The 15,106-nt window shown below is 38.6% G+C and overlaps 1 protein-coding gene across 1 annotated transcript; it reads right to left on the minus strand.

Annotated features, from left to right (window-relative positions):
* Nucleotides 1-464: 464 nt before the first annotated feature.
* On the minus strand, nucleotides 465-11,970 carry LOC306789770 (uncharacterized protein; the record flags this gene model as incomplete). Its single annotated transcript, XM_079285841.1, has 12 exons — nucleotides 11,849-11,970; nucleotides 5,613-5,834; nucleotides 5,125-5,255; nucleotides 4,598-4,800; nucleotides 4,241-4,423; nucleotides 3,267-3,995; nucleotides 2,115-3,212; nucleotides 1,679-1,861; nucleotides 1,257-1,418; nucleotides 963-1,064; nucleotides 788-848; nucleotides 465-484 (listed from the first exon to the last, which is right to left on the minus strand). The coding sequence occupies exons 1-12, from the start codon at nucleotides 11,956-11,958 to the stop codon at nucleotides 465-467; spliced, it is 3,204 nt and encodes a 1,067-aa protein (XP_079141967.1). The 5' UTR covers nucleotides 11,959-11,970.
* Between the last annotated feature and the right edge of the window lie 3,136 nt (nucleotides 11,971-15,106).

Below are 15,106 nucleotides of genomic sequence, written 5' to 3' on the forward strand. Positions count from 1 at the left end.
TCACTGATTGGTTTGCTGTACACTTCCACATCACAACCATGGGGAAAAAAATACAAGTCTATTTGTTTTTAACATGATACTGTCTCGTCATTTTCTTTCGGTAAAAACATGTATTTATATGCACAACTAATGATGTTACAATGGAGTCTATAAAAAGTATAATAATTGTTTAGGACATATGAAATCATCTTTTATTTTAAAAAGTCTTAGTGCTCAAGTGTTATAGATTTAACCTTTAAGAGTAGTTTCATCTACTGCACATTTTTACAAGACAACATGAGAATCAACGGTTTCCTGCACTCGGTACAAACGGTTCGAGTGTCCAGTATTATCGGAGGCGTGTTTAGTTTAAAGTTAAATTAAGGCAAATGAGTGGATCACTTAATACTGGCCTGTAGGCTGCACAGTTTCAGGGTCAAGGCACTTCCGTGTTGAAGATACTGCAAAGGTCCTGGCTCGATGATTTAGGTTTCCTCCCTGTCGTCTGAAAGAGAACCAAACACAATGTATTACAGTCAAATAGAACTTCCTATTGAATGGGGGAATAATTCATAAATGTCATCAACTTCTTTTGTATTTACTTGACAACGATTACCAAATCAAAGCAATGCTATATGTTAAATCTAAGCAGGTTATGAGTATGTTGTAAAAGTGACAAAAGCACATTCAAAACAGTTGCAAACTAAGAGGAAATAGCTGTTTCATCCTTTAAAAAGACATTCAGTGAAGTTTGATTTCCTGTCAGTGTAAAAACAGTATAACGCCCTGTATACATGTTGCTTCTTACCTTTCACTGGCGGTGCAGGTAATCGCCTCCTCTGCTGCCTTGATGACTCCATAGTTACAGGCTGCAAGAAGACGCATGTGAAACTTAAGGTTTTTTGGAAATTATTATTCTTGCACACAGCGACATACGGTGGTGGTTACACTCTTATATGATTTATGTTAATGTGTACAGGTACCATGATTGGAACGGTCTTGGTCTTAGTGGAGCGTGACTGTTGTGTGTCCACATTGAGGCCTGCGGTCTTCAAAGCAGCAATTCTGGCCAAGATGTCGCAAATCTGGAGCAGAAACAAGCAACGTGGACCACGTTTGATTCAGATCAGACCGATGATATACTGTCGTTGTCACTGTACTTGCAGCACTCCCTTATGGCCAATCTGTGTTTTTATGAATTCATCACACAGCTTCTAGTAATTCAGGCCTAACAAAAAGCAGCAGAGCACTTTCTTAACATGCCAGTTTCAACTCACCTGCAGCTCAGACTGCTGAACCTGAGCAGCTGCTGATGCTACCTGCTCTTCCAGGAAGGACAGCTCCGTGTCCGACGTGGCGCTGCTGATGCCCCTAGCACACTCCTCCAGGTCACTCAGCTCCGCCTCCAGACTGTACACCTCCCCTGCTGCCACGTACACCTGCAGCATGGCCAGTTCAACACCGGATGCACTTCAAAACTTGGTAATTGAATCCTAAGAATGACTTTGACAGACCCCGTAATGCATGTATTATTTTCCCTTTACAGGGTACTAGGAGTAAACTACAGACCAGTAGTAGTATAATACTGGTAGTACGCTCCAGTAATACTACTGTACACTGAAAACAGCAACTAAAAACATCCAACACTGACATAATGTGCAGTGAATTAAACAAATATAAATAAAAAAGCTCAACTTACGTTCTCCTCCAGTCTAGAGAACTGTTGATCCAGTTTCTTAGGATCCGTGTCGGGGGGCAGCGAAGTGTTGGAGAGTCGGGGGCCGTCTCCTCCCTCCACCCCCTGCAGCAGCAGCTCTTCAGTGGCGTTCAGCACCTTCAGGACCTCAGTGGTGATGCTGCGCAGAGACACCGCCGAGTACCTCTACAACACACAGACAGACAGGCTGACGGAATGCTTTGGAAAACCCAAGACTTGTGTTCATGATTTTAAAAAAGCACATTCAATTGGAACTGATTTATGTATAAGGTTTGTGATGTGGATGTCCTGGTGTCTGGCAATGATGCTGCTGTTCTGTTATTTGTTATAGCGTCATGTTGTCGTGAGTTTAGACTAACAGTAATGTTGCATTTATTTTGAATCACTGTCCATCGTGAGGCAACATTTTAGTTCTTACATTCAGAATCTCCTCAGGCGACAGTAAACCCTCCTGAAGAGAAGACGTGCTCTGCTCCATGTCGTCTGTATTTTGGTCTTTGGTTTCTTTACTTTCACAATCTCCCTCTGCAGCAGCTCCCAGTGTGTCCATGACTTTCAACTCATTGGTGACTTTTCTGTCCTCTTGTTCGTCATCATTCATTTCTCGTCTTCTATATGTTTGTTTCGCCTCCAGAGTCTCTTTGATTTCTAAATGTATTTTTTCTTGTGCATTTCTATCTTTTTCCTGCCGCTCATTTTCGTTTGTGCCTGTAGCATCTCTACTCTCCTTTCTTCTGTAAATATCTATTCCAATTTGCTTACCTACATTTTCTCCTGGTCTTTCTCTCACAGCCGACTCTGGCGTTACGTTATCGCCTCGACTTTGAAATTCTTTTGCACTTCCTGTCTCCTCTGATGCATTTGTGCTTTGAGGTTTGACAATGTCCTTAAATCCACCTCCCTCAATGTTTACATCCTCATCTGTCTCTACTCCATCTGGTTCTCTACTTATGCTCCTATTTTCTGCAGCGTCATCCTTTATTGCCTCCATCTGCATGTCCTCCAAAGTCATCATCAACATGCTGCTGATTGTTCTGTCAAATTCTGCATCTTCCTCATCACTGTCTGTTGCTGTATCCTGACTCTCTTCGCCTCCTCTAATCTTTCCCTCTTCTCCTCCTTCCTGTTTGTCTGGCCACTTCGTCTCGGGCTGATATACTTGTTGGACTTTTGTCTCATCCAAGGATATTAACTCCTCTGTTCTCTTTGCTTGGACCACCGTTTCTAACGCCATCTCTCGTCCTTTCTCTGTCTCTTTTTTAGCCATATCTTCTTTCAAAAGTCCTACTTTTTCTTCACATGTGGGCCCCTTTGCCATCCTTTCATCCTCGTCTGTTACTCTCTCCATCATGCGATCTTTCTTTTCCTCTACCTCTGTTCTATCTTGTTGGACATCTTCAACTTCTTCATCACAGCTCTCCGGCTTGATTTCCTCATTTTCATCCTTTAAATCAAACATATTTACATTCAAGTCTCCAAATGATTCTCTCCTATCCCAATTCTTTACCACTGCTCCCTCCCTCTCAATTCCTTCTTCATTTATTTCCTCCTCCACCTCTTTCTCTCCAACTTTATGCAGCTCATCTTCAGTGGAAGACAACTGAGAAGCACTCATTAGACTGGCCAAATCGCACAGCGGAACGGCCTGGACGTCTTTTTCTGCCTGCAGTTTCCACAAATTCTCGTCTATCGCTTCCTCCCCCTCTTCACCTCTGCCAACGCCGTCCAACTCATCCTCTGTGGAGGAGAACTGGTTTGCCCCGACTTCTTTTTCCAGCTGACAGAGTTTAGAAGTAAGCCCGTCCGTCTTTTCCTCCTCCATGTCTTCCTCTTTGGCTCCTTCCCATTCTCCTTCACTCTGGCCATCTTTGTCCAAGTCCTCATCAGAGGACAAGTAAGTGAGTCTGGACTGTGCGATGAGCCTGTATAATCTGTATTTCATCTCTTTGTCTACTTCATCTTCCTCTGTTCTTCCTTCATCCAACTCAGTCTCCATCCTCCACCGACTCTCATCATCTTCCCCTCTGTCCTTGCTTCCTTGTCTCTTTTCCTCCTCGTCTCCATCTTTATCAACATCTCTCACTTCAACATCTCCTCCTCCTCCGGTTGAGGACTCAGTAACTCTGCCTGCTAGCTGTTGTAGTTTCAACGTGAGCTCCTCCTCCACCTGATTGGCTTCATGCCCTGTGGTGTCACTCTCAAGGTGTAAAAGTTCAGGGGTCGTAGCTCCTGAGGTCAAAGTGCTCGGGGTCGCAGCATCAGACGAATGTTGGGAATGGTCGTCTTTCTCTCTGTAATCCTGTGAAGGTAAGAAATAATAGATTTAAGAATATTCTTTTTCTGGTGAATGAAGTATGGCTTCCTATAATGTTTATACTATTTGCATTTGAGCATCTTACATGTTCTATCCACCTTACTGTTATTTATTTCTATGTAATTGAGGAAGCATTTTACCTGTACAATTCTGGTACTTTATTTTCTGCTATGAATCAGAGATCTTTCCATCTTATTTCATCTCATCAGTCTGTAGTTTTTATTTCTTACCAGAACCGAAGAACACAACTCTTTCTTGCTCCTCCTTTTCTTCCGGGATCTCCGGACTTTCCCCATATCTGGCTTGGCAGCCCCCTTTCTCTCCTCTTTGGCTCCTTCCACATGAAAGTTTACATCGAGGATGCTGGTCCTGCAGGAGGATGAAGAGTGACCGATCTCTGTGGGCACCTTCCTCTTAAAACGAGCCAATAGACACGACAAGTCCGCCACGACAAATTCCTTGCAGGTGAAAACTTGCTTGGCAATAAACAGTTCTGATTCTGATTGAGGTTTCTTCGGCTTCCAGTTCCCCTCAGGGTCTGAAAACAGATAGTCTCTGCTGCCTGTAAGCGGGGACGGTGTCCTGACACGGGCACTGTGCTCGGATTTGGGTTCGCTGTCCGAGTCCATGCCTTCATAGGCAGACACCACTTCAGACTCTCTCTCCAAGGCACTGAAGACCAGGCTCTTCCTCCTGGTCAGCAGACTGGGACGAGCCAGCTGGGCGCTCTGCAGGGCGATCCAGTTCCCGTCTGGGCTCTTCAGCACAGAGGACACACCTCCGTACACACCTTAGCGTGCACACAAACACACACACACACACACACAGATATTATGCAGACAAGCAGAGACCATATGCCACACAAGCGCACCACACAGAGTAAAATTGCATATGCAGCAACATAAAAAAACAAAAGCAGTGGACGAGGTAGGCATTAGCCGACATTGACTATTATATCAATTAGAAATGACTAATATTCTACAGACTTGCTATCGATCAAGTCAACTTTTCTTTGTTGATAGTTAATTCGATATATTTAATATGCAAATGTAGCCAACCAAAACAATGATGACTGGTGGATTTTAAAACGTTGAAGAGCATTCAAAGATCTTACCAGCGTTGTCCAGCCGTTCAACACTCTTCCATGTGGACATAGCTGACCCACCTCCGTCCTTTAGCGCCTGTGAAGAGTCCTGTATCAGACCTGAAGGGTCAATGGCCGACAGTGAGAAGGCAGAGTGAGACCTCTGAGAGAAGATGACAAATAAGAATGATTGATTGTTGCGTCACTGTCACACCGGATGACGGCAATGAAGTAAAGTCAATAGATCATGTTGACCAGTTTAACCAGCAGAGGTCAACTCGTCTCACCATGAAGATCAGTTTAGTACTTTTGTACTTAAGTACAATAAATATCAGATACTTTAAGACTTTTACTCAAGTAGTATTCTAATAGGTGACTTTTTACTTTTACTGGAGTAGTTTTCCAGTAAGGTATCTTTACTTTTACTCAAGTATGGCTTTTGAGTACTTTATACACCACACACACACACACACACACACACCCACACACACGAATCACTACAACCACTAAACCCTTACCTGCTCTTCTGGCAGGCGGAGCAGAGCCAGGCTTTGTCCCGCTTGTTGTAGACCCGGCAGGCCTTGCAGACGTTGTAGTGGCAGTCGTGGCACTGGCGCTTGGGGTTGAGCAGGAAGGTGAAGGGCGAGCAGCAGCGGATGCAACAGCGCTGGTTGAAGCAACTCCTCCGTGACAGCAGGAGGCAGCGAATGCCCTCCTCGTCCAGCTCCTGCTTCAGTTCACTGGGGAGGAGGAGGGGAGAGAGAGGGGAAGGTTAGAGGGAGGACGATAGTGAAACCAGGAATGTGTGTGAGAGAGACAGAGTTATCCTTAATCGGGGGGGGGGGGAAGGACAGAATATTTATGATATTAATTCTTCTGTGGGTTTATCGAGTCAAATAGGACGATTATCAAAATGGACATGAAGTACATACACAGTCAGTCACACTGATCATTTGCCTCCCTTTAATGAAAATGGAGCAGAAATGAAAGCTTCACAAAGTCTGTCATTTTATTTATGTTCTAGACATCATTTAAAAGATAAATGATGATTGAAAAAAAAGCAGCAATATCTCCCTTAATGTACATTATTCATTCTAGGGTGGTTAAATGCCGGCAGAGCTCTTATTAAAAGTGAAATTGTCATTCATAAATGTCTTGATTGAATATTTAAATGTAGCCTGCTGTGCTCAAGTAAAGGTTAATGCAGGAGGGTATGCTCAACAATACATCAGTGTGTTCTCCTTGACAGCAGCAGTAGCTTTTCTGCCGACATGTACAGTACCATAAACATTCATGAGAGCTTGAGGTCCATTTAGTGGCTGATCTGAAGCTTTCCATCATATGTTTGAGTTGTTATGCAATTAAAGATGCTTAAATATAATTTCCTTGAGCACGTTAGGGACTTCTCTTCCATGCTGGTTTAAAAGTTGAGCTTCACTGTCAGAAATGTTGGGAGTGTTTTTGGCCTTTTCTGTTTTGGGAAATGTCATTAAAGTGCTTCAACAAAATACTATGGTATAAGGTCGCTAAGACGTCTGTTCTTTTATTTTACTAATCACTATTTTATTCTAAAAGTTACTTTTTATTCACTGTTTTTTTTAAAAAGTTACTTTTTTAGTTCCTTTATTTTTGAAGATACTCAACTTAATTTAAACAAGTCACAGTACAGCATGTCGAAAAACATATATTTTTACTTTGTAAAACAAAGTTACTTTTTTAGTTACTTTGTAAAGAAAAGTAGCTTTTTTAGTTACTTTGTAAAAAAAGTTACTATGTTCTAAAAGTTACTTTTTTTTTTTTTTTAGTTACTTTTTTAGATTATTTTTGAAGATACTCAACTTAATTTAAACAAGTCATAGTACAGCATGTCGAAAAACATTTTTTGAGCAAAAGTTTCATACATTACCTTTCACCAAAGTTCAAAGCTTATTGGTGAAATTGGTAAAAAAAAGTTCCTTTTTTAGTTACTTTGCAAAAAAAGTTCCTTTTTTAGTTACTTTGTAAAAAAAGTTCCTTTTTTAGTTACTTTGCAAAAAAAGTTCCTTTTTTAGTTACTCTGCAAAAAAAGTTCCTTTTTTAGTTACTTTGCAAAAAAAGTTCCTTTTTTAGTTACTTTGCAAAAAAAGTTACTTTTTTAGTTACTTTGTAAAAAAAGTTACTTTTTTAGTTACTTTGAAAAAAAAGTTACTTTTTTAGTTACTTTGTAAAAAAGTTACTTTTTTAGTTACTTTGTAAAAAAGTTACTTTTTTAGTTACTTTGCAAAAAAAGTTACTTTTTTAGTTACTTTGCAAAAAAGTTACTTTTTTAGTTACTTTGCAAAAAAAGTTACTTTTTTAGTTACTTTGCAAAAAACGTTACTTTTTTAGTTACTTTGCAAAAAAAGTTACTTTTTTAGTTACTTTGAAAAAAAAGTTACTTTTTTAGTTACTTTGAAAAAAAAGTTACTTTTTTAGTTACTTTGCAAAAAACGTTACTTTTTTAGTTACTTTGCAAAAAAAGTTACTTTTTTAGTTACTTTGTAAAAAAAGTTACTTTTTTAGTTACTTTGCAAAAAAAGTTACTTTGTAAAAAAAGTAGCTTTTTTAGTTATTTTGTAAAAAAAGTTACTATATTCTAAAAGTTACTTTTTATTTACTTATTTTTTTTAAGTTACTTTTTTAGATTATTTTTGAAGATACTCAACTTAATATAAACAAGTCATAGTACAGCATGTCGAAAAACATATTATTTGAGCAAAAGTTTCATACATTACCTTTCACCAAAGTTCAAAGCTTATTGGTCAAATACTGGTTGTACAACAATATGTAGTGAAATGCTTGACCTCAAATTCCTTTAATTGCACCATCACATACAAATACAAGCACAAATAATCTATAAATAACAGCCAAATAACAGATTGAAGAGTTTGTATGTCAAAAAGATGTCATAAGTCAGATAATTATGTAAAAAATATATATTTATAGCATGTTTTTTAAATTACTTTATTTTTAAAGTTACTTTTTAGGTACTTTGTAAAATAAGTTGCTTTTTTAGTTTGTAAAGAAAGTTCCTTTTTTAGTTTGTAAAAAAAGTTCCTTTTTTACTTTGTAAAAAAAGTTCCTTTTTTACTTTGTAAAAAAAGTTCCTTTTTTAGTTACTTTGTACAAAAAGTTCCTTTTTTAGTTACTTTGTAAAAAAAGTTCCTTTTTTAGTTACTTTGTAAAAAAAGTTCCTTTTTTAGTTACTTTGTAAAAAAAGTTACTTTTTTAGTGACTTTGTAAAAAAAGTTACTATATTCTAAAAATTACTTTTTATTTACTTTTTTTTTTAAAGTTACTTTTTTAGTTCCTTTATTTTTGAAGATACTCAACTTAATTTAAACAAGTCATAGTACAGCATGTCGAAAAACATGTCTTTTTACTTTGTAAAAGAAGTTACTTTTTAGTTGCTTTGTAAAAAAAAAGTTACTTTTTTAGTTACTTTGTAAAAAAAAGTAGCTTTTTTAGTTACTTTGTAAAAAAAGTTACTATATTCTAAAAGTTACTTTTTATTTACTTATTTTTTTAAGTTACTTTTTTAGTTTATTTTTGAAGATACTCAACTTAATTTAAACAAGTCAGATAAGTCATGAGTCAGATAATTATGTAAACTTTTTTAGTTACTTTGTAAAAAAAAGTTACTATATTCTAAAAGTTACTTTTATTTACTTTTTTTTCAGTTACTTTTTAGTTACTTTATTTTTGAAGATACTCAACTTAATTTAAACAAGTCATGGCATTTGTGTAACTGCAAGCTTTGCCGAATGTCAGATTATAAGAACAAAGTATCGTTGTTTTTTCACAATTATAAAACAGGACGACAATAGATTACTGTTAATAGAGATTATAATACATGTACACACACTAAGTAGGTGTGATTAAAATCATTAATTACTTATAATAACCCACATTAAAAATGTTCACTGTGAAGATTAAAAGCCTTTTCTCTGCTCAACACTCCCTCTGCTGGCTGGTAGATGAATGTCATCCTAAACTAGAAAGTACTATTATCTGCAGTAGTGAAACTGTGGCAACAACCTAGAAAACAAGGCACATTAATATCAGTTCATTAACAAATGGAGTGCGTGATATTTCAGTTAGTATTCTCAGACACTTTTACAAGATTATGTCCACTGAATGAGATGAGCTCAGTCAACAGTGACACTTTCTCTCTGCATGAGAAGGAGGGAGGGTGAACAATCGAACACTGTATTCATCACGCATCTGTATTCACCTCTAATCTTCAACTCCCCCGTCGAACATGCATCGCTGTTTGACATTCAGAGAGGCTCCGGGATTTCATCTCAGAGGGTTGTCAGTAAAATAAATTGAAAAGCAGGATGCATGAAGTCGAAGCCCACTTAACGACTAGACAAGAGGGATTCACCTCTTAGATATCTGAAAATGGTACAAGATGTCATGTTTCAATGTACTTCTGCTGAAGAGGAGACGTGGTGTGAATGTGTTTGACATCATTTAGCAAGTTAAATATGAAATAGGTCTTCTTGGCTTTTTCACAAATAAAGAAAATAATAATAATTTATAAATACATCCTCTTTTAAGCTAAATGTCAGCACAAGTCTAGTCATCTAGCACAGTAAACAACAACAAGATTAGCTATAAGTAGGCACCTTAATTGCTCGACACACTTTTAGAAAGAGTAAGTAGAAAGCTCACCACTTAATGGCTTTGGATAACATCAAACCTCACAGGTACAAGAGTAACTAACTCATTTAGAGCTACACAGTTGAAGAGATGAACTAAAATACTGTTCTCATGTACAATGAATGAGGTACTACTTCTCCATTTCAGGGGCAAACATTTTACTTTTTATTCCACTATTTATTTTGACAAGTGTAGCTCAAGATGTCACAATAATAAAATACACATGAAGAGCTTATAAAATGTAAACATTATCTGGTTGGGGCCCATGGATACAATTCAGATGTCTATGAGTTCCACTAAAGAGACATGTTCCCTCCAATTCCTCAATATGGTTTGATTCAAAATATTAACATGAATGCATCCCAAATGTATCTTGTGACCTGGACAAATCTACTTCAGTTCAAGATCTAAAGTTAGAGTTAAAGATACACTAGCTTGAGTTTTTCTCTGTCTTTTTTTGCATATCGTTTCATTTTGTTGGCTCATTATTGCCACCTGCAGGTCAGTGTGTGTGTGACCGCTGTGAGCATGCATGAGCATCCTTGTGGGCGTGCACGAGATAAACAAAACAAGTGCTCACTTAAAGAAAAACAGCTCCATGGCACTACTAAATATCTAAAACTCCACAGAACTACTAAAAGTATTACTTTAACACAGAGTTTATCAGCATTGTTGAGAGCATCCGTCACCATAACAAATGTCACCTGATATGAACTTGCAACTGTACGCAATTTGTACATATGGCAGAATTCAGAGTTGGATATCTTGAGGAAATTACAGCCATTAAGTTTATCTTGCATGAGTGGTCCAATTTGTTATTGTTTGATTGGGTTCCCTGATGGCTCAGAGCCTTTTCGATACGCAGAACAATATTATGTAAGCATAATGAAGTACAGGGAGCAAGTAACAGAGTCACGAGAAAATTACATTACCATGTTATTCATAAGCTCTGACGAGTAGACAATCATTTACCGATATGCACCCCTCTCTCTTTATCTCTCTCTGGTCACAATAAACCAGAGGTGCAGATCAAACTCATCCAATTGGCTTATTATTCTGTCTTTGTCTTCATACATGTTGTGATTGGGCTCTGAAGGTTAGAGGTTTTGAAGAAGCCAGTCTGAGTACAACAGGAAAGGGCGGTCACTTCCTGTCCAGAAAGGCAGGATGTGAAACACCCGCCGAGGTCTAAAAATGTCTCGAATGTACACTGAGGTCCACACAATGTGAATGTATACAGCTTTTACAATATATTTCATTTTGTTATAATGGATGTCAGGCATCTCTTGACTCACAACAAAAGTTATTCGAGTTATCTAAAACCTCCTGATGCTCTGCGGTTGTAATCATTGACAAAAGGATTGCTCCAAATGATAAATTTGGAGGATTATCACTTGCATTCGTGTTTGTGTCCACCTGATGAATGCAAATCAAACATTCTCTCTCTTGTAGCTCCGTTTTTGGTCTCCACCAACTCCTGAAGGAGATATCTGTCTCTTTAGCTGCTACGGGCTCATTAACTGTGTCTCTGTTGTTTGGTGCTGAGCAGGTAGAGTACAATTGGTTTTTAGGGATTTTTATTCTCTGAAACCAGCTGCGGCTGACAACAACGCCCGAAGACTTTAAAGTTGAGGGCAGTAAAACCGAAACCATGAAGCTAACATACGTTGAAATGCTTGAGAAGGTCGAGGGGAGCAGCAGAGTCGGGTGATAATTCTCTGTGTGTTTATAACTAAAAGCAACTCACATTTCATCCACTGTTCATTTCAAATCGTATTAGAGCAGCTTTAAACAAGATCAAAGAATGTCTTTGTTAGACTGTCTTATATGTAACGTTTTTATGTAGTTTCTATAAACAGCGGTGAAATATAACTCTGTATATTTACTCAACAAATTGGTATTATTTGTATAAGTTTGAATGCAGGACTTTTACTTGTAACAGAGTATTTCAACACTGTGGTATTGCTACTTCGGTAAAAGACCTGAATACTTCCTCCACCACTGACCCAAAGTAGTAAATATACACTTGCAGGTTTATGTGTTAAAAGTCAGCGTGCAGGTCAGAACTAACCTGAGGCGCTGCTCCTCCTTCTTGCGCAGCCTCATGTCCCTCTGCACCACCTGCAGCACATGCTCCGCCTCGTTGTCCGTCAGCCCCGACAGATCCAACTTCCTGCCCATCGCTGACACTCTTCAGGCTGTCACTCAACCCCTCTGATCAATCAGAGAACAGTAGGAATCAAGAAATAAACAACAGCAATCAGAGCAGAAAATGACAGTGAAATGAGGTATTGCTTTTGGGAGACAAATGTACGATGTAATGTTTATAAACTAATAGGAAGTCGGTATTATGAAATATAGTTCAACTGCAGCATCTAAAATCAAGCATAAAGTGGATTCAACATCTGTCAGAAACTGTTTTAACAAATGTTGAACATGATCAACTTCATGAAAGTAGGATTACTGTTGTATTAGACTATTAGTTATAGCTATGTGTACCTAACAAACTAGCAACTTTCTCTCCACCACTAATGAATTTAGACATTCAAAAATGTTATTTCACTACATGGGTCTATATTGCAGAATAATTCAACATTAAATGATAATGTTTATATTTTATAAAAGCACTAAACTTGATTTGTCAACGAGACCATACGGTGAAATATTGTCATAATTGTAGTAAAGTGTCCTTTCAGAGTCCTACTGACTAATTAGAAAGCTTGTGGTAGTGAATCAAATTAAAGATGCATACACAGTTTTAAATGTATTGTATGCAGGTATCCCGGCACCTCCTACGCATGTTAAATCTCCTGGTTTATATAATAGAGCACAGACCTGAGTCCATAACCACTTAAAACTCATTTTGACGTCCTACAAGCCACTTACTCAAGTAAATCAGGGGTATTAACACCGAGCAGGAGCTGGGATTTTCTGCATTAGCATTCCTGAGGAGGAAAATCTCTCGGTCGGACAAGTTGAGGCCAATGTTTTTATGATGGAAGCCGACATGACAGCAGGTCTGCAGTGAATCCCTGTGGATGTGGAGATCAGCTGTAGAGGAGAGCTGTTTAAGATTGAACAAAACATTCCACTAACAGCAATACTGTTTATTTTAATATTAACAGTCACAACCATGAGTACTTTTGCACTTTCGATGCATTAGATCTTGAGAATTATATTGCTGGGATGTTAAACAAATAGCAAAGTATTCAAACTGGAATAAAAGACAGAAATAAAGGTGACTTTTCCTCACGAGTGGTCACAGACACAATATCCTGGTGATAATGATGTTTTGGTGCAAGCTGCCAACAACAAACAGTATATGTCGTTAAAAAAGAGAAGGTTTTGTGCATTGTATTTTACATCTTTCTCCGACAACATTTTCACAAAAATCATAACTCACCGATCTCTCGGTCTGTCTGTCTCCGGCTGGGTGAAACTGACTACCGGTGCACCTTCACGGACACAAAAAACTGTGGGAAAAAACACGACAGCAATTAGTTTACTCCTCGTCCCATTTATGAGAGTTCTCACCAAAAAAACATTTATTACCAAAACCGTAAGGAGTCTTCAAGACGCTCTTTTTACGATCTTTCCTCGTTCTTTGGTTGAGGTCTGATTCGTGCAGCCTCTCTGCGAGTAAATCAGGATAAAGCCTGATCCGGGTCTACTTCCAGTGTTTCTCTGCTGGGAACAAGGATTAAGGTGACATGGAAGTGATGACAGGTTGAGTAAACAAGTGAGAGGGGGGAAGAAAAAAAAAAGAGTACGGTTTAAAGACATATTCTTATAATGCGTACCGAGGATTTATCTTTTTGGACATTTCTAAAGGAAACAAGTGAACTTCTTGGACACATCCGTTTTAGATGGGCAATGTGACGTTAAACACGGGGTAGTGGACGCGTGGAGGCGTAAAAAGGGAAACAAAGAGGCTCACGTGTGTTCAGCCAGTAATAATGAATGTACTCAGAAACATTAAGGGTTAAAGATGGAACAAAAAATAAACATGAAATCAGAGGATATTTATTTATTCATTCAGATCATTCAAAAGATGGAGAGACAGCGAGATCCTTCTTGTGGCACTGGCACCTCTGCGTCACTCAGCGTCAGTCTGTGGCACGCAGCGTCACACAGCGTCCCTCTCTGTCTCTCAGCGTCCCTCTCTGTCACTCAGCGTCCCTCTCTGTCACTCAGCGTCCCTCTCTGTCAGTTCAGCGGAAAGATTCAGCTGTGGCACGCGAGCATAGTTCGGCAATTGTCAAGAAGCTGCGGAGCTGAGGGGGCGGAGCCACATTTCCTGAGACATTTCCTGAGAACACCCGTTGTTGTTACGACAGATCAGCTTCCATAAATCATTTTTATGATTTTAGTTGAGTCACAGGAGCCCCCTGTTCTCTGTATGCATCCTTAGAGTAAGTACGTTGTACTTTTTTGTTTCTCATTCATTTTATTTCAGTATGATTTAGCTGGTTTTGCAACAAAATGGAACATAATACACTTTCTAAATTATTACTTTTATAGTCACTTACAACAATCGGCTACAATAATGAAAATAAATCATCCGTTTTAGAATCATTTAAAAGTATATATTAAAATTAAGACATAAAATGTCCAATCCAAAAATACAGGTTTGAAAATATCTTCACTCTTCCTCTGCTTATATGTATATGTATGTCAGTAGGACATATGTTAACGGTTAACAGTTTACAGCATACTTAAATAAATATAAATAAATACAAAACACACGCACACTTTGTACACACACTGCAGCAATTCTTTTGCAGGAATATGAGCATATTTTCCCCCTCTGGCGAAATACAACACGTCTCATGCCTTATTTTATTTTACCAGTTGGTGGCGGTAATGCGCCAATTCGTTTGCCAACCGCCAGTACACCAAAAGGGAGGAGAAGAAGAAGCTTTCCCGTGCCTGTGTTGTTGTGCTCATGAGCGACAGCGCTACGTACCCCGTTGTAATAATACTATGAGTGAGGAGCGGAGGACCCAGTCCTGCTGCCAGGACGGAGTCATCAGGGTAGTGTAAAAAAAGTATTTCAATCTGCACAGGAAGACAGAGGGTTACGCAGAGTAACAGAGCGTGAAGCAGTGTGACGGAGCTTGAAGCAAGGTGACGGAGCGGGACGCTGGGTGACCGAGCGGGACGCAGGGTGACCGAGCGTGACTCAGGGTGACAGATATTTGATGTTGATGGTTAATTTGCAACCAAGTTGTATACATCATGTATTTACTTGTTATTTGTATGTAATAGAAAAGTGAGCATGTGTACTTCATGAAGCAATAAATAATGACAATTGAAAAATATAGAGAGA

Source organism: Melanostigma gelatinosum (genome assembly GCF_949748355.1).
Source record: "Melanostigma gelatinosum genome assembly, chromosome: 15".
In the NCBI taxonomy this organism is placed as follows: domain Eukaryota; kingdom Metazoa; phylum Chordata; class Actinopteri; order Perciformes; family Zoarcidae; genus Melanostigma; species Melanostigma gelatinosum.